Source organism: Gymnoscopelus microlampas, assembly GCF_963454915.1.
Source record: "Gymnoscopelus microlampas genome assembly, chromosome: 8".
Classification (NCBI taxonomy): domain Eukaryota; kingdom Metazoa; phylum Chordata; class Actinopteri; order Myctophiformes; family Myctophidae; genus Gymnoscopelus; species Gymnoscopelus microlampas.
In genome coordinates this window covers 38,729,178-38,748,336 of record NC_139945.1, presented here as the reverse complement: position 1 = coordinate 38,748,336, position 19,159 = coordinate 38,729,178, and the positions used below count along the sequence as shown (strand labels likewise).

The following is a 19,159-nucleotide window of genomic DNA, read 5'->3' as shown; positions in this document are numbered from 1 at the left end:
CTTGGGTTTTTCTCCATTACTGTGATACAGTAACTTCAAATGACTATCCTATTTCTCACAACATCAAATAACTAAGTCATTTCCTCCACTCCCTTAGCTAGAACCCAACCCCTCCCCCTTTGTGTTTGTTATCTTTTCTTTTTTTTGCGGCAACATTTTCTCTATATATATCAGAAATTACTTTCTGTCTGTGGTGTGGTAAGAAATGTCTTGCTGCAACACCTACTGTATCTGATGCTTAAATTAAGCATCCATTCGGCTCAGGGGATTGGAGTTAAGTTCTCAAAGGTTAAGTCAGTATATGTAAAATAGTTTTCATATTTTGTACATCTTACATAATCTTACATAATTGCTTATGTTTAACCTATGTTTCACTGACTGAAATTAGCTGTTATTATGATTACTTCACCTAACTCTGTACGAATCTTGTGTTTTATGTCTCCACTCATTACAGTTGTCTGTGATTATATACTTCTCTTTGCTCTCCCATGACAGCTCTCCTATCTCCCAATTTGCCCAAAGTGATGTGTATGTATGTTTGGCTGTGGCTGCTCTGCTTGTTCTCTGGATCGGTTCAGGGGCTGAATGGAGAGGAGACATGCCAGCTGATGGCAAAGTCAGTCTCAGGTAGTGTTTATCAAGCAGGTGACATTGTGATCGGGGGCCTGTTCCCTGTTCATATGGAGGCACCTCAGCCAGAGCTGGAATTTAGGAGGGAGATTGTGAATGCTTCCTGTAAAGGGTAAGTTGTTTGCTGAATGGAACATTTACTTGAAGATAACAATAGCATCATGTTTAATAATATGCAGATATCGTTTTGGGGCAGATCTCAAGTTATTGCGTTTTGATAATTTTACTCATTCTTTTTTATTATCAGAAATAATTTGGCATGCATGCTCTCCCTCTTCCTCTAATTTTCAATGTCTAATTTAGTCTTTCTCTCTCTGCTTTCTCACTTGTCTGTAGTTTCAACCAGCGAGCATACCGTTGGCTCCAGACCATGATATTTGCAGTAGAAGAGATTAATAGTAATCCTGGCCTCGTGCCAAATATCACTCTGGGCTACCTAACAGCTGACACCTGCCTGGCAGAGGGTACCACCTTGGGGGCAGCCTTGTCAATGGTGACTGGAGAGGAAGATTCTTTGGCAGGTACTGAATGTGGATCTGGCCCTAGAGTGCCAGTCATTGTTGGTGATCCACGGTCCTCAGCCACTATTGTGGTAGCAGACACACTTGGGGTGTTTGATATACCAATGGTAAGCAGTCATGTTACAGTCAGTCATCTATCATTTCATACTGTTATTTATATTTGAAGTATTTATAATGATCTAATCATCTCCACATCCACGCTTGTCTCCGTCCAATTTATCTTAGGTAAGCTACTTAGCCTCCTGTGTTTGCTTGAGTGACATTCAGAAATACCCATTTTTCTTTCGTACGACGCCTAGTGATGCTGAACAGGCACGGGCCATGGCCAAGCTGGTACGCATGTTGGGATGGACCTGGTTGGGACTGGTGTCTGCGGATAATGACTTTGGGAGATTTGGGATTCAGATGCTGCTAGAGGAACTGAAGGGAACTGAAGTGTGTGTTGCCTACCATGAAGTCATTCCCCAAGTAATGTTTCTTGCTCTGTCGCCACTGTTGCCTTCTTTATGTCTCTCATTTTCCCATCCCATTTCTCCCTCACATTATTTCTTTGATTATCATCCCAAGGGCTACCCAAAAAGAATAATCAGAAAAATTGTTGACACCATACAAAAATCATCTGCCAGAGTTGTGGTGACATTTGTCATAGATCTCGAAGCAAAGGTAAGTTAATTCCTGAACGTTGGATATGTTTTTGTAATGTACATACAGTACAAAGATAATCCAAACGAACACTATACTATGTAAATTTACTGAAATACATCATACAGTACTTATTATGTAACCCGCAGGCTTTGCTCCACGAAGTGGTGAATCGAAACATAACAGATAAGCAGTGGATTGCTAATGATGCTTGGATCACCTTTCCTCCTGTCTCTGCCCCTCATTACCTTCCTTCTATGGCTGGGACCCTCGGGTTTGCTCTGCGGAAGGCTGACATCCCTGGTCTTGGGCCCTTTCTCACTCGTCTAAATCCCAATCTGAATTCATCTGACACTAACCCTCTCATTAAGGAACTTTGGAAAGACCTGTTTGGGTGCTCCTTAAGGGTTGGAATATCACGCCTGAAATATTGTTCAGGTTCAGAGTTCATAGGTAATTAGTAGGGGTGTGCCGATACACTCATTTCATGATACGATACGATACACGATATTGGGCTCATGATATTGATACGATACGATATGGCACTTTTTTTTTAATGTATGGGGGGTAAAAAAAGCTTATGAAAATATATGGGGGGGAAGAAAAGCAAATGCGAACAAATGCTTCTGTTTTTGCATTATTATTATTGCAATTATTATTTTTTTTCAAAACGCCAAAACGATACGTATCGACACGAAAACGTATCGATATATCGCGGGACAATATATCGGCACACCCCTAGTAATCAGCACAGATGAACATGGGGAAAAAAATCTATTATTTCCAACATCATTTGGAAAATCATTTACAATAGGATTTACATAATTTAGTTCCAGTGGTTGATTTCCATCCCAAGCCTGATCTGTGTGTTGTTTGTTTGTCTCTGTGTGTTTTCTTATATCACCAGGAGTGGGAGAAAGTCTGTATACAGACGTTTCCCAGCTGCGAGCCTCCTATAATGTCTATAAGGCGGTGTATGCTATTGCTTATGCTATACATGACATGTTGGCCTGTCAACCAGGCAAAGGTCCCTTCATCAAAGGCCAGTGTCCTGATGTCAAAAGCCTACAGCCTACAGAGGTTATCTGTTATCAAATATTTATTGTTTATTTAAAAAAAAACAATTAATCCCTCTTAAATTAAATTGAGCTATAATGCTTTACTTTCAGAAATGATATGGAACAACCTGTGTGTCTCTCAGATTTACCACTACCTAAGACAAGTCAACTTTACCACACATATTGGAGAACAAATATTTTTTGATCAAAATGGAGACCCGCCTGCTTCCTTTGATATCCTTAACTGGCATGTGACTGCTGAGGGAACAGTACAATTTGCCCATGTTGGCCATTTTGTGTCATCCGAGGGAACAGATGGCACATTTCATATGGACATGGACCGAGTGGCGTGGGGAGGGGGCAGAAGACATGAGGTGTGTGTTGTAGCCATTGAATGTGCATTATTTCTGAAATGTTAAATAATGTGTATTGCAGAAATCTTACAGTATGTGTATCTTTTCTATTCAGATTCCAGTGTCTGTGTGCAGCACTCCTTGTCCACCAGGTACCCGGAAAGCTGTGCAAAAAGGGAGACCAGTGTGTTGCTTTGACTGCCTGCCCTGCACCAAGGGAGAGATCAGTAATGAAACAGGTACCCTAGAGAGATCATTTATGTTGTACTGTAAATGCCAACGACATGGGAGAATCATTCTAGCTGTCCCTCATACTGCTCTCTCTTTTGTAGGGTCTGTAGAGTGTATTCAATGTGCTGAGCGATTCTGGCCCAACCCAGATCATACAGCTTGTATTGCCCAGCAGATTGATTTCCTCTCCTACAATGATACCATGGGCATCATCCTCTCCATCATTTCTGTTGCTGGGGCAATTCTGACATCTGTTGCAATTTCCATCTTTTTCCTTTACAGACACACACCATTGGTAAGATGTAGGCTATACATAGATAATGCTTTTTTCAGTATCATATTTCTGAGCTGTCTAGTTTCTGTCACTGAGTTTTATTTTCCACATACGTCAGACCAACACATCTAATTGGAGCCCAATCTATGGGCTGATAACGTGAAGATCGGTTGCCCACTAATAACAAAGATATGATTGCAACCACCTATTCTAATGGCACCCTTTAACACTATAACCTTTAATCCAATCCACTTTATTTATAGAGCACACTTGTAGATCTGCTATTTTTGCCAAATGTTTGCTTGTATGACATGCCCAGAACAAGGCTCATATGGTTAAATCCCTCTCTTCTCTTCTCTTCTCTTGTCTAAGGTCCGAGCCAACAACTCTGAGGTGAGCTTCATGCTCCTGCTATCACTCAAGCTGTGTTTCTTGTGTGCTCTGGCGTTCATTGGACAGCCAGTGGCCTGGTCCTGTATGCTAAGACATACCCTGTTTGGTATCAGCTTCGTATTGTGTATCTCCTGCCTGCTCAGTCGCACTGTGGTGGTCCTGGTGGCCTTCCGTTCTACCCTGCCTGGAGAGAGTTTAATGCGTTACTTTGGCCCAGCCCAGCAGAGGCTTGGTATATCCATCTGCACTTTGGTACAGGTAACATGTGCTTTCACTACTTGCAGAATTGATATGTAATCTATTCTAGACTATATTATTATTATAATCATAGATTCACTGTACTGTACTGCATGACTATGTCATACAGTATTTTACCATTCAATAATATATTCCAGGTGCTGATCTGTGCCCTGTGGCTCGGTCTGGCCCCACCACGACCTGTAGAAAGAGGTGTTCAAGAAAACCGGGGGCCCAAAATTGTTCTTGAATGTGCAGTGGGCTCTGTGGTGGGATTCGCTCTGGTTCTGGGTTACATTGGCCTGCTGGCTTGTCTCTGCCTCCTGTTGGCCTTCCTGGCCAGAAAACTCCCTGACAACTTCAACGAGGCCAAACTCATCACATTCAGCATGCTGATCTTCTGTGCTGTGTGGGCGGCCTTTGTCCCTGCCTATGTTAGTTCACCAGGGAAGTACACGGTCGCTGTTGAGATATTTGCCATCCTGGCCTCAAGTTATGGTCTGCTGGTCTGCATATTTGCTCCAAAGTGTTTCATCATCCTCCTCAGGCCTGAGAGAAACACAAAGAAATACCTGATGGGCAGATAGCTATCAATACCAAGAAATACCTGATGGGCGGATAGCTTATCACCTTCAGACGGTGCGCCTCTGTCGGTGAAAACAAGTGCACCTTTTTTAATCTGACTGGTTTTCCAATCATACTGTGACATCTACCACTCTTTACAGTTTAGCATAATGCAAATAGTTGTATTAATCGTTATTGTCTATAATCTTATGAAAACATCATCCCCAGGCCTGGACCGTAGCGTGACAGTCCAGGCACCCTAATGCCTAATGCTGCAATGCCAGCCTGACAGCGTGCCCCATACAAACAACATCAAACATACATACAGTACAGTACCACAGTCTGTTACCCAGTGTGGGAAACTCAGTTACACCAAGGCATAGATCTGATTCCTCATCAGATTAGCACAGTGGCAGCAGTTAACAAAAAAGGCATCATTACTACCACCTCTTCGTGGCCTCCTGAGACCTTCTAATTATTCGCTACCTGATACCGACAATTATGAACCCCAATGAATGGCCCTATTGTGGCAGAGTACTCCACTTTCTCCTCCAGTGTATGTTGCCTGCCCCTTCTTTCTCGCAGAAGGCACATGAAAAGAGATGTAATGAGAGGGAGCAAGATGATGGATACGAGAATGTGAATACAAGAAAAGTAATTATCGAATAGAACAGGCGCCTATAAGTCTGTAAGCTATATGGAGGGAAAGAAATGAAACATCCATCTCCTAGGCTCATAATATCACTCATAGAAGTCCTTCTACATGACATTATACAGCTCATCTCCTTGCCAAGTGAGAGACATGCATCATGAAAAAAACTCATTTCTCTTTGGTCAAATTAAGAATCCCAGACATAATATGTTTGTCATCAGGACATTTCTTTGCGTTACCTATACTGTCAATCCATGGTGAACGAAGTCATTTTCTTTTAAATATTTTTTTGGGGGGCTTTTATGCCTTTATGGATAGGACCAGGGGTCATCAATATGTCCGTACACGGACACATGTGTCCGTGGCAAGACTCGGCCTTGTCTGTGCCAAATGTTTGATTTTGTTTTTACACACCATTATAATGTTCTTATTTTGATCATAACACCCAATTACTGAATGTCAGTCTCCAGGTTTTCTTCAGATTATGTATGACACTGATTCACTATGACACTATGTATTGTATGGCACATTAGCTAATGAGTCAACTGGTGCAGTGGTTCTCAAACATTTTATTTTCAAGGACCCCCATAACTCTGAGTGTGTACACATGGAACCAAATGGACCCGTAGGGTCCATTAGGGTCCACACTGATTCACTATGACACTATGTATTGTATGGCACATTAGCTAATGAGTGCACTGGTGCCCATGGCCCATGATGTCCATGGCAAAAATAGAATTTTGTCAAAAATGTCCACCACAAGCCAGCATGGCAATGACCCCTGGATAGGACAGTAGGCTGACAGGAAATGGGGAGAGAGAGATGGGGAGTGACATGCAGCAATAAAGGCCGTCAGGATCGGGACTACATTGAGCCTAGGTGCTCAAACTGCCAGCAGTCCAGGCCAAACAAAGTCATTTTCAAGCTCATATCTTACTTATAGTTAGGAATATATCTGATATATGATTAGTAGGATATTTATTTATGGTTCTAATCTATGCCACTGGAAAGCTACTGTAAGTGAACTCCAGGGCACTATAAACAACACTGATGAAAATACAGATAAGCTGTACAGTACTCCTGAGGAAGGCCACATGTGATTTTTGCTCATTAAATTTGTGCAAAGCAGCAGCTGTTCTTATTTTTCCCTTCAAATTCTGCAAATGCAGAATGCAGAATGATGAGCATGGTCTTAGCATCACTATAAGTAAGTATGCAATGTTATGTTTGATAACATAGGATATGCTGTGAGTTCATTACACATTGGTTAAGAGATCCATTTGGTGATGTGAGCTGAGAGCATGGCAGAGGAGTGGTGTTTGAAACGGAACCGTGTATCCGTATCAGTCCTTTCCTACACAACATGTTGGTCGGTATGTTCATCAGTTAAATGCTCTTCTGTGTTACCTCATCAGTTACAGTATGTGCTGTTTGAACCTGCAAGACCTTTGCTTGACTATTATGTCTCAGTGAAATTATTAGTATAATTAATTCCCTTTTTCTGTTACATTGTTCATCTCATCATTTATTTCCTGTTGGCTGTTTATTTGACAATACCCACGTAGTCTGCATTGTCTACGGTCTGTTTTCCTTTCATGCCTTTCTGCAGCATACTGCTACATCTTCTGCTCAACAGCCAGTCAAATGGTGTGGGTAAAATAAACATGCACCTTCTACACCCACAACCTCAGCCTCATTGTCTCTTTCTACACCTCCACATGGTCATCTGAACGTGACTGCCAGCTTGTATCTTACAAACCCGATCCAGCTACATATATTCACCAGACATGCCCCAAACCTGTACAGATATCCTCTAAACCAGTCGTTCCCAAATGGTGTGCTGAGGTACACTTGTGTGCCATGAGACAAATCCAGGTGTTTTTGTGACAACCACACATTATTGCAATATTGTGAGGGAAGTATTTAAATGAAAATACTGAGTATTATTGCTTTCTGTATAGAACACATAGGCAACTAGAAAAAGTGCTCCTCGGAGCACAGGTCTCCGCCAGGTCAGGTAGGTTATTGTGGGCCAGCAATGTTTGAAATTTGCCAATCAGGATGGATTATGAAAATTCTGACAGATCCGTGTTGATCACATGACTATAAAAATAATATGTACCGATTTGCATGATGTTTGGACAAAACATTTTTTGTGCAAAAATCAGCCTGTGAAACATTTGGGTCAGAAGTTCTGCTCTGGCATCCAGGGAGTGTGTGTGCACAGTTTCATGTCGGGCCAACGGTGCCGGAGATTAGCTGTCCACGGACGGACGGGTGGATGGACGGACAGGGTGCAAAATATAGTCTCGGCCACGCCTTCGGCCTGGCGGAGACAATTATGTGACCTCTGTTCCACAGGCAAACCCAATCCATACTTGCCCTGAAACCCCTGTATATCTGTGCCCTTGGGCTGGGGTGTTGTTGCTTGTCCTTTGTTTACTGACTTTAACAATACCCCCTATCATTGTAGAGGTAGACAGTTGTAACCTATAAACATTCTTTACTTGTCCAGCACAGACCTTAAAGGTATAGTTCACCACCAAAATGACTTATTTTCTATCGATTAGTCAGCCCATGGAGACTTGAATTCATGGATATTTCTTTTGTTTTTGTCACATTCCTAAGCCAATAATTTGATGACCGGCAGCGGTTCCGGTAGGAGACACAAAGAGTCTCCTTTGTCTCTCCTACCAGAACCGCTGCCTACCGTACCGGTCCACTGGTCATGAAATTATTGGCTTAGGAATGTGACAAAAACTAAAAAATATTTATGAATTCAAGTCTCCACGGGGTGACTAATCGATAGAAAACTAGAGAAAGTGCTCCTCGGAGCACAGGTCTCCGCCAGGTCAGGTAGGTTATTGTGGGCCAGCAATGTTGGCCAATCAGGGTGGAATGTGAAAAATGGGACGGATCGGTCAGATCCGTCTTGATCACTTAACTAAAGACAGAATATGTACAGATTTCCGTGATGTTTGGACAACATTTGTAGGAGTAATCAAAAAATAATTGTTTTGCAAAAATCGGCCTCCTGGTGGCCCTATGATAGGGCAATGTTGAAAGGGTGGCATTTGTGTAAATTAGTGCAAATGTGCGTGCAAAGTTTCACCGCAATTGGACGCTGCGTTCATGATTTGCAGCAATTTTTTCAAAACGGATCACTTCTGCAAACTTTAGATCAGGATGGAATATGAAAAATCAAACAGATCCGTCTTGATCACATGACTATAGAGATCATGTGTATCGATTTGAGTGAAATTTGGATAAAATCTGAAGGAGTAATATCCAAAAATGTGTTTTACATAAGTCGTTCTCCTGGTGGCGCTATAAAAGGCAGATGTGAAAAATGCAGGGCAAAGGTTTTTCCTTGGCCTCTACGGAGTGCCCATACAAGTTTTACTTAGATCAGTGCAGTTATAGGTAAAAACACGAATCAGCCTGTTATAGCGCCGCCATGACGCTGATTAAAAACAATTCAAGTTGCATTTCTTCCCTGGCCTAGTGAGAATGTGTGTGCAAAATGTCACAGAAATTGCATGCTGTGTTCATGATTTGAGGCATTTTGTTCAAAACGGAGCACTCCTCCAAACTTTGGAAGCCATTTTAGCAAATCAGGATGGAATATGAAAAATCTGAAACACCTGTTTGGTTTAATGACTATAGAGATACTGTGTACCGATTTGCGTGATGTTTGGATAAAATGTGTAGGAGTACTGTCAAAAAATGTGTTTTGCAAAAAGTGGCCTCCTGGTGGCGCTATAATAGCCCCATGTGAATAATTTGGGGCAGAGGTTGTGTATTGGCATCCAGGGAGTGTGTGTGCACTGTTTCGCTGCGATCAAGCCAACGGTGTCGGAGATTAGCTGTTCACGGACGGACACGGACACACACACACACACACACACACACACACACACACACACACACACACACACGGACGGAGTGCAAAACATACTCTCTCGCCATGCCTTTTGGCCTGGCGGAGACAAAACGTTTTTTTTTTATGAGTGAACTATCCCTTTAAGAGTATCCACTGGCCAGAATTGAACAGCTGATTACAGATGGTAAAACCTACAACCCAAGCACGAACTCGCTTTACTTACCATTCAAGGAGATAAGTGTTTTTGTGTCTGTGTGGCATGGCAGCTCTGAATGGGGGTTCATTCCAAACTGTGCCACAGGCCACAGGATCTCGGGCTCACAGCTGGAGGCCTGCTTTCCTGGGTGTAGTTATACATGTAGGTAGGAGGGATTGTGAGAGGAGAAAAGGGATGTGTTTAGGAAGGGGGTTAGGTGCTGAGGTTATGTGTGAGTGAGGTCACAGAAGTGAATGTGCTGTTTTCACTGTGTAGGAAAAAATAAATAAATACAATATATCGTAACTAACTGCTCAGAATAATTAAGGGAACACTTTGATCCCGTAAATCTTTTGAGCAGTTTTTGTTAGCAGTATGTATGTTACACACTTGGATAGAACAGTGTGCAGGAATTTAGGTGGTTTATTTATCTCTGTAAACATACAGACAAATGCACATTTTAGCAACACTTCCACTCGTTGCCAATGCCAACTCTGGTCCTAATCTGAACAGCATCATATCACAATATCAATAATATCAAATATCACATTACAAAAATAATAATTGTGTTCCCCAAAACGAAATATATCAGCTGCATTACATTACTCTGGTTGCTAGAACCATAATGAAAACGTTTTACACAATACACCATTCACATCTCATTCATTCCAGGCTACAGATGAGCTTCTTAGTCCAACTACAGGTCACAGTAGGTATAATAACAAGTAAGCATTTCTAATGACATCTAATGTGCATTCCACACACACATTTGCTTCACAGATACTCTTCTCTGTCTATACCTTCATTTAACATGTTCACTGTCACTTTTATACACTTTATCTCATCATTTCTCACCTGTAAACATACAGACAAATGCACATTTTAGCAACACTTCCACTCGTTGCCAACTCTGGTCCTAATCTGAACACAGAACCCCTGCTGGCCAACATGTGCCTTGCACAGTGAGTGTTTAGCTGCCCAAAGATTGCCTGTCCCAAATGCAATACCCAGAATGATAGACTGCTTCACAGCTTTAGTAAATGTATCTTATGTGCCACGCTTTAACCACAGTTCACAGAATAATGTAAACAACATCCTAATGAAATGAAATGAAATACAACTAGAAAAAGTGCTCCTCGGAGCACAACTCTCCGCTGTTGGGAATGTTGGGAATGTTCTATCTGTATAAGTGTCCTATCCGTCCTGTCTGTATAAGTGTCCTATCCCTCCTGTCTGTATAAGTGTCCTATCCGTCCTGTCTATGTAAGTGTCCTATCCGTCCTGTCTGTGTAAGTGTCCTATCCGTCCTGTCTGTGTAAGTGTCCTATCCAATTGTTACAGTATCCGCCATTTCTCAACCATTTCGTGATTGTTCCTGTCTTACCTCACTCTTACCAGACTTGTGTTGGGAATGTTGGGAATGTTCTAATTCTTATGTTCTAACTGTCCTATCCATCCTGTCTGTATAAGTGTCCGATCCGTCCTGTCTGTATAAGTGTCCTATCCGTCTGTATAAGTGTCCTATCCGTCTTGTCTGTATAAGTGTCCTATCCGTCCTGTCTATGTAAGTGTCCTATCCCTCCTGTCTGTGTAAGTGTCCTATCCCTCCTGTCTGTATAAGTGTCCTATGCGTCCTGTCTGTATACTGTAAGTGTCCTATCCCTCCTGTCTGTATACTGTAAGTGTCCTATCCGTCCTGTCTGTGTAAGTGTCATATCCCTCCTGTCTATGTAAGTGTCCTATCCGTCCTGTCTGTGTAAGTGTCATATCCCTCCTGTCTATGTAAGTGTCCTATCCGTCCTGTCTGTGTAAGTGTTCTATCCGTCCTGTCTGTGTAAGTGTTCTATCCGTCCTGTCTGTATAAGTGTCCTATCCGTCCTGTCTGTATAAGTGTCCTATCCGTCCTGTCTGTATAAGTGTCCTATCCGTCCTGTCTGTGTACTGTAAGTGTCCTATCCGTCTGTGTAAGTGTCATATCCCTCCTGTCTATATAAGTGTCCTATCTGTCCTATCTGCCAATTATGTATCAGCCATGCAGCCATTTCGTGATGGTTCCTGTCTTACCTCACTTTGACGGTGGCACAGACACCGTCAAAGTGACGCCATGTATTTATACAGTATTTCACCGTATTGTCACGTGTCACGTGAGGCTTGACCAATCGGTGTGTCATATTTAGAAAGTGAAAACAATACTCTCCTGCGGAGAGTAATAATGTATCATATGGAATAAATGGAATAATATATAATATGGGGGTATGCCTGTTTTAGTAAATAATATAATCATGCATATCAATTCCCAATATAATCATGTATCTCACATGTACACAGTTCATGAAAACTCAAAATAATTAAGTGATCAAAGCGTTTTTGGGCATGTCATTAAGGCAAAATCCCCCTTCCCCCTTCCCCCCAAATATTTTATTTGTATTTGCAAAAGTATGTGACAGCGTGTTTTAGAGTCTTTTTCACACCGATATGAATACAGGTGTGCTTTGAGATTATTACTTGCCCATTGGTGTGCCGTGAGCACCAAAAGTTTGAAAACCACTGATCTGAGCAGAAGATTGCATCTCTCATTGATTTCGGTGAACCCATGACCTTTCCTCTAGCACCACCTTTCAGCTATATGTTTCTGGTTGGGTGTAAATGAGCAGTGCCACTAGAGAGGCTTTTAGACTCGTCTTATCTGTTTCTCCACTCTCTCTTTCTCTGCCGTGGGTCAGTGGTCACCGGGGAGCACAATATCTTTCCTTTATCCAGCTCATACCTTTGCCGCAGGAACAACAACAGATCAATCAGTGTTGGATAATCAGTGTTAACCTTGGAGCAGCTGTGGCAAGAAGAGGGGAAACATTTGTTACGTTGTAGTTTATTATTAGACAGAACAGCCAGGCATGGTGTTTATATGTAAAGGACTCTGGGATATGAGATGACAGCAGGGATTTCCACATTGCATTCCTGAGAGACCCTGGGCCTCATCATCGCTTGATCGCTTGAGGTCAGATTAGTGAGGAATTTGCTGGCAAAGCTACACTTCTACTAAGGAGGTGACGTCATAGGTGGTTCATGTTGCTAAACCAAACCAAAACTGATCAATAAGTTTATCTAAATTACTATTTTGCGTAAACATTATACGTTGTGTATTAGTTGATTTTATGCACGCCTACCCTTTGCTTAGTCATTTCAGGGGATTATTGCCGAATTACAATTTAGTAGTGACTTACAAAGCACAAGCGGCATGCACTCTAGTCCAGTGGTATTCAATCATTTACATGAAATTACCCCTGAAATTGATACATATTAGGCCACAAGATTTTGTGCCGGGACACCCATAATGGAAGATCTTTGCGTTAGATTTTGTACAGAAGCCTAGAGCCTGAAGAGTTTAGTTATCTGACAAATGGATTATGAATATGAGCTTCAGCAAGATCAAACAGTCACTGTCGGAATGGGGGGGGGGGGGGGGGGGGGGGATACACTTTGAGAATAAACTTGACTCAGGTTTGGATTATTAGTAAGTAAGAAGGTGTCAGCAAATATTTATTTGTGAATCATCTGCTTATAGTAATCTTTGCAGAGAGAAAATTCCCAGTTTGGAGGAGAGAGAGCAATGATGAACATCAAGATAATATCAACAGTACACTAACCCCATCCTGTGGTAAACAGTAAGAAATACAGGTAATTGATGTGATCGGTTCCTGATATTGTTGGATCCATCATTATTTATTGAAGTATATTGTGTTTATATTTAGAGTATTTTATACAATTTTAATGGACTCATTTCAACTTGTATTGATGAGGGGGATGTTTGCATTACACAGTAAATGTGTGTATACACCATGACACAGATCAAGAAGAAAACACAAGAAGTCACAAGAAGAAACAGCTCAAAGGCTGCACATCTTTTTGAGTGGAATGCACAGAATATTACAGGAATGAAGATGGTGTACTAGAACTCTTCCATCTAGGACATCAGGTGTTTCTTGGTGTTCTTCTCCGGCCTCAGCAGGATTATGTAACACTTGGGAGCAAAGATGCAGACCAATAGCCCGTAACTAGAGGCCAGAATGGCAAACACCTCAGTCGCTGTAGAGTACTTCCCTGGAGAGCTGACATAAGCGGGGACAAAGGCCACCCACACAGCACAGAAGATCAGCATGCTGAATGTGATGAGTTTGGCCTCGTTGAAGTTGTCAGGGAGTTCCCTAGCCAGGAAGGCCAACAGTAGACAGAGGCAGGCCAGCAGACCAATGTAACCCAGAACCAGAGAAAAAGCAAGGGCTGAACCCTCATGACACAAGAGTATGACAACGGCACTCTCCCGTGGCATCAGACGGCGTGGCGTAGGGGGAGCAACGGCTAGCCATACCGAACAAATGACTACCTGAGGAGAAACATTATTTTGTTAACAATATTTGTTTACATAATCTCAATCACATCAGCAATTAATTATTTTTGTATCTTTATGTGTCTCTCAAAATATCTGTCTTCAGATCATTACCTGAACCAATGTGCACAGGGTAATAATTGCCTTTTGCTGTGCAGGCCCAAACCATTTCATGACATCACTTCCTGGCAGTGTCGCCCTGAAGGCCATTAACACCACTATTGTTTTCCCCAGAACACAAGAGATGCAGAGAACAAAGGTGATCCCAAATGCTGTGTGTCGCAGCATACAGGACCACTCTGAGGGACGGCCAATGAAGGTCAGAGAACACAGGAAACACAGAGCCAAGGAGAACAGCAGCAGGAAGCTAAGCTCGGAGTTGTTGGCCCTGACGATGGGGGTGGTTCTGTGACAGAAGAAAATGGAGCTAACCATGCAGGTGCAGAAGGACCCAAGAAGGGCCACAGCCAGCAGGATGCTGCCCATAGTGTCATGGAAGGAAAGGAATTCCACTTGTTTGGGAATGCAGAGAGTCTTTTCCCCATTGGACCAGAATTCTGGCAGGCAGCGCATACATTCTATGGCATCTGATGGAAGGACAGGTAACATTCAGTATTTGTAAATGTATAGCTTCCAAAACACAGTTTGTGCATCAAGCCTTTCCTCACCAGTCTGATTGCTAATCTCCCCAGCTGTGCAGACCACACAATCATGGCAGCAAATAGGGTGGTTAGGTTTGATGGCCTTGCGAGTGCCCGGAGGACAAATGCTGCTGCATACTGACAAAGGGACCTGAGGGAAACACACTACACTAATTACAATGCATGCACACACACACACGCACATAATGCACAGGCACACACGCAAACAGATTCAGCACACAACGGTCTATTATAGGGTGTTTTTTTTTTCTTTTTGTTTTTTACACATGATCACTTAGCCATTTTCAAAGGTTAGCATAGTCACCCAGTGACAGTGAAAATCACCTTTCCTTTTACATGTTATTATAGGCTGCTAATTACCATAAGTACAAGCAATAAGTCAGTACCTTAATAAATTGGTCAATAATTCAATATGAATAATAAAGGTAAGATAAATTCTGAATACCTGGAGAGAAACGTTTTATGCACATCAAACAATAATGGTTAATAATGGTTGTTTTTCAATTCACTTGATCACCTCAATAGCCCAATCTGATCACCTGGTAGATCAAAAAGAGGTGGTTGCCCACACCAATAGACCCTAAAGCCCACCCATACATTAGACTCTATGTATTCATGATGAATGTGTGCAAATGATGAGATCCCTACTTCAGTCTTGTTGCTGTTCCATACAACGTTCTGCTCCTGGATGTGGAGTTTCTTCTTGTCCAAAGTTGTGGCCGCATCAAACTTCCCAATGCTGATGAACTCCATGACTCCATCTGATCTCTGCTGCCAATTAACCAGGTCATACATGGCCACAGGGTCTCCATTCTCATCAAATTTGGTCTCATCACCAAATGAGTTGATGTATTTGACCTGTTTTAGGTAATGAAGCAGCTATGGAGCGAAGGACCATAAATATATAATAAAATTAAATAACACAATGCAATGTAATAAATTAATTCGGAAATCATGTGGGTACCTGCCATGGCTGTATGGTGTCCAAATCTGGACAAGTCTGCAGTGGAAATGGCTCTGTCCTTTTCTTGCAGCTTCTCATGGCTTTAAGTGCATGGACAATAGCATACACAGCCTTGTACACATTGTAGGAGATCCTTAGCTGGGATACGTCTGAGTAGATGTTCTCCACATTTTCCAGCGCCTCTGTTCCAGAACACAAAGGTTTTCGCCCACCTCTGTCCTCCTGAACCACAGCTACCCAACTCAGAGTGCATCCAAACACCTGCTCCCAGAAGGGGATCAAAAAGGGATCCTCAGTGGCCTCTGGGTGTGAGGGGCGCAGGCGAAGTAGAAAGTGTTGCAGCCCAGGAATGTCAGCTCGGCGGATAGCAAAGCCCATAGAACCCTGGAGTATGTGATGGTACCGGGTGGGGGTGGAGAGGACCGAGGCAGTGCTCCAAGCCTCACTAGCCAGCCACTGTATCCCCGTCAGCCTCTGCCTACAAACAACATGACTCATGAGGATTGGTTCACTGCAGCAGTACCAATGAGAATTGCAGTGCTTTCCACTGAAACGATACAGAGCACAACATTTAAAGCAGTAATAGCAATAATAATAATAGAGCAAAGTGTCAGCCAATATTATTAGCTATGATCATGAAACATTTGTGCTGTTAACCCATTAAAACCGAGAAAGCATCTGTGTCATTTTTTTTTTTTTTTTAACTCAAGCTCACAGCGTGTCACTTGGTGCCGTGCTGCGAGCTTGTACATCTGCTATGTGTGAATATATATTTTTTAAAACTGTTTTTTGTAAATAATTGTTTTAACACAAATCTTCTCTTCTGGGGGGGTCCCCGGCAGAAAACATTTTCAGTTGGGGGGGGGGGGGGCGGGTCCGCGGCTAAATACATATAATTTTGGGGGTCCTTGCCACGAAAAGGTTTGAGAACTATACTGATGTAGAAGGTATTTGCAGAATCAGGTCTTAATAGGGTAAGGAGGCTTATATAAGAAAAAGCTGCATGCCTGTGTACTTCATGGAACAATGCTACAGCATCTTGCTCCACAGCAAACACCAGTACTACTCCAGCCCCAGAGGAGCGGATCCTGGACACAATAGCTGTCATTGTTGCCTTTGCATGGTTTTTAGGAATGATCTCATGGAGGGCAATACAAGCACCAAACCTTCTAACCTTAGAAACAGGGAAAGATGGTACAAATGAATTTCATTGCAAGATCACAGTATTCAAAAAAGTTACAAAATCTCTAAAAATAAAAATGTCTATTGAAAGACAATATCCGCTTATAAAAACTATTTGCAGTGACGAACCAACCTCATCAGCAAATATGTGCGCTCCACCACGGCCATAATCATCATCTCCTGCAATCACACCCACCCAGGTCCAGGCAAAATGATTGACGAGCTGTACTAAAGCATCCACCTAGAGAAAAAGAGATGTTTTTGTTTTCTCTTCTCATAGAACAGGGGTCTATGAGAAGACGTTTTCAACGTTTTTCAGGCCAAGGACCCCCCTAGCTGAGAGAGACATAAAGCAGGGACCCCCTCTATATTGTATAAAATTGTGTTTCAGATTACACTTTTTTTTGACTTGGTCTGCTCTTTTTTCCCTCTACACCTATACATTTTTGCAAAAAAAAAGCCGATCTACAAGCTCACAACGCCTCGCAGCATGAGGAGTTGTGAGCTTGTAGATATGCTATTTTTGGCTTAAGTTCTCCTCAGAAAAGGGATGCTAGTGGTTAATGTAAAACATATCATATCACACAAAGATTTGGCGCCCCCCCTGTAGTAACTCCAAGGACCCCCATAGGGGTCCTGGACCCCCTGTTGAAGACCCCTGTCATAGAACATAATTGCTGCATGGGTGCTGTGGTGGGCGATTACAGTATGTGAGCTAACCTGAAAGAAGTCACTGGGCATAGTCCTTAAGAAGGCAGGGAAATCTTTCTTATTACTTAGACAGGCACAGCTAGAGAAATAGCTGACCTAAAAGAGAGAAAATTATTGTTTATTTTTCTTAAAACATGATGTCATAATTGTCATTCAGAATATTTCATTTAGAAGATCAAGACATGCATGCATGTTACAGTAATGCCTAGCAACTATGACAGCCTCACCTGTGGTGCTCTTATACTGTTGAAATCTAAATGATATGTAGCCTACCTGACATGTACTTGTACTAACTCTTACGCATTTTATATATATAAAAAACCATTAAATCCGGGAATGCATCCTGTGTCAATTTAGATTTTTTTCTATAGCTATAACCATTATTTTAAACTTTGACCTATTAAATAGCAGATCTACAAGCTACATAGTTATAACCATTATTTTATACTTTGGGCTTTTAAAAAATAGCATATCTACAAGCTCATAGCACGGCACTCGTGCTATGACCTTGTACATCTGCTATTTTTTGAAAGTCTTTGCTTCAAATCTTTGCTTCTAAATGTCTTCTAAATACTAACAGTTTCTTTAAAAAACATTTTTTACTTATGTTGCTGTAATATCAGTGGTTCTCACACTTTTTTCATGTCACAATTATATGTATTATTATATTACATTATTATATTATATTATATATATATTAATATAATCTCTTGTGTCCTCTTGTGTCCTTAAGCTACATCCACACCCCCAACATCCCTTTTTTAAAAGTGGGGCATACAGACCAGGCCGTATATTATATTACAATTACATATAATATAATTATATGTACACCCCCCCCCCCCCCCCCCCCCCCACACTCAGTGCCGGTGTTTGTATAGCTGCTATTTTTGAATAGCAAAAGAAATCTAAAGTGACACAAATGCGTTCCCGGATTGAATGGGTTAAAAGGTCTCACCTGTGGCACATTGAAGACTCCCAGGAAACGAGCTACAACCAGGGACTGTGTTGAGCCCCCGTCCCCTATCACCACTGGCACAGTGCCATGACAACTGCCATTGCCTTGCTTCACCCTCCGTATCTCTAATGGCTCCTCAGCGCCCATTAGCTCCATGGCAGCCTTCAGAGCCTGGTAGGGCATACTGCATGAATCATAGATCTTATAGCCCAGCGTGATATTGGGAAGGAGTGTCCCGTCTTTGTTGATCTCCTCAATGGCAAAGATCATAGTCTGCATCCAGCGGAAGGTCCGAAAATTAAATCTTTTAGGAAGACAAGTTATTACAAAAGAGGTTACGTAATACAGCCTCAACTTACAATAATCAAATTGTTTTAATTGCTAGAAAGAATGACTTTAGCTACCCCCTGCTTTTCTGTTAAACACATAACAGCTTTGGAAGCAAATATTTGTGGGCACAAATTAAGTTCTCTTCAACTTGCAGGCTATGAGCTCCAAGTTAAGTATGCACCTCTAAAGACTGAAAAACGTACCCAGTGCAGTGTATGGGTGGAGGCACAGAAGTGAAAGACAGATTGGGCTCCAATACAGAGTCATGAAGAGAAAAGAGCCCCCCTAAGATGATGTCCCCAGTCTTCTGTAGCACAGGCAGGGACATAGAACC

At 42.1% G+C, this 19,159-nt stretch overlaps 2 protein-coding genes across 2 annotated transcripts; one reads left to right on the top strand and one right to left on the bottom strand.

Moving 5' to 3' along the window:
• Positions 1 to 608: 608 nt before the first annotated feature.
• Positions 609 to 4,926, top strand: LOC311050580 (extracellular calcium-sensing receptor-like; the record flags this gene model as incomplete). Its single annotated transcript, XM_084064664.1, has 10 exons — positions 609 to 742; positions 967 to 1,258; positions 1,377 to 1,619; positions 1,943 to 2,246; positions 2,701 to 2,873; positions 2,995 to 3,225; positions 3,320 to 3,443; positions 3,537 to 3,730; positions 4,082 to 4,360; positions 4,498 to 4,926. 10 exons carry the CDS (start codon positions 609 to 611, stop codon positions 4,924 to 4,926), a joined length of 2,403 nt encoding a protein of 800 aa, XP_083920790.1.
• Positions 4,927 to 13,598: 8,672 nt separating this feature from the next.
• On the bottom strand, positions 13,599 to 19,159 carry LOC311051127 (extracellular calcium-sensing receptor-like; the record flags this gene model as incomplete). Its single annotated transcript, XM_084065528.1, has 10 exons — positions 19,029 to 19,159; positions 18,496 to 18,799; positions 17,550 to 17,636; positions 16,963 to 17,070; positions 16,655 to 16,821; positions 15,648 to 16,125; positions 15,332 to 15,562; positions 14,690 to 14,813; positions 14,136 to 14,608; positions 13,599 to 14,018 (listed from the first exon to the last, which is right to left on the bottom strand). Exons 1-10 carry the CDS (start codon positions 19,151 to 19,153, stop codon positions 13,599 to 13,601), a joined length of 2,517 nt encoding a protein of 838 aa, XP_083921654.1. The 5' UTR covers positions 19,154 to 19,159.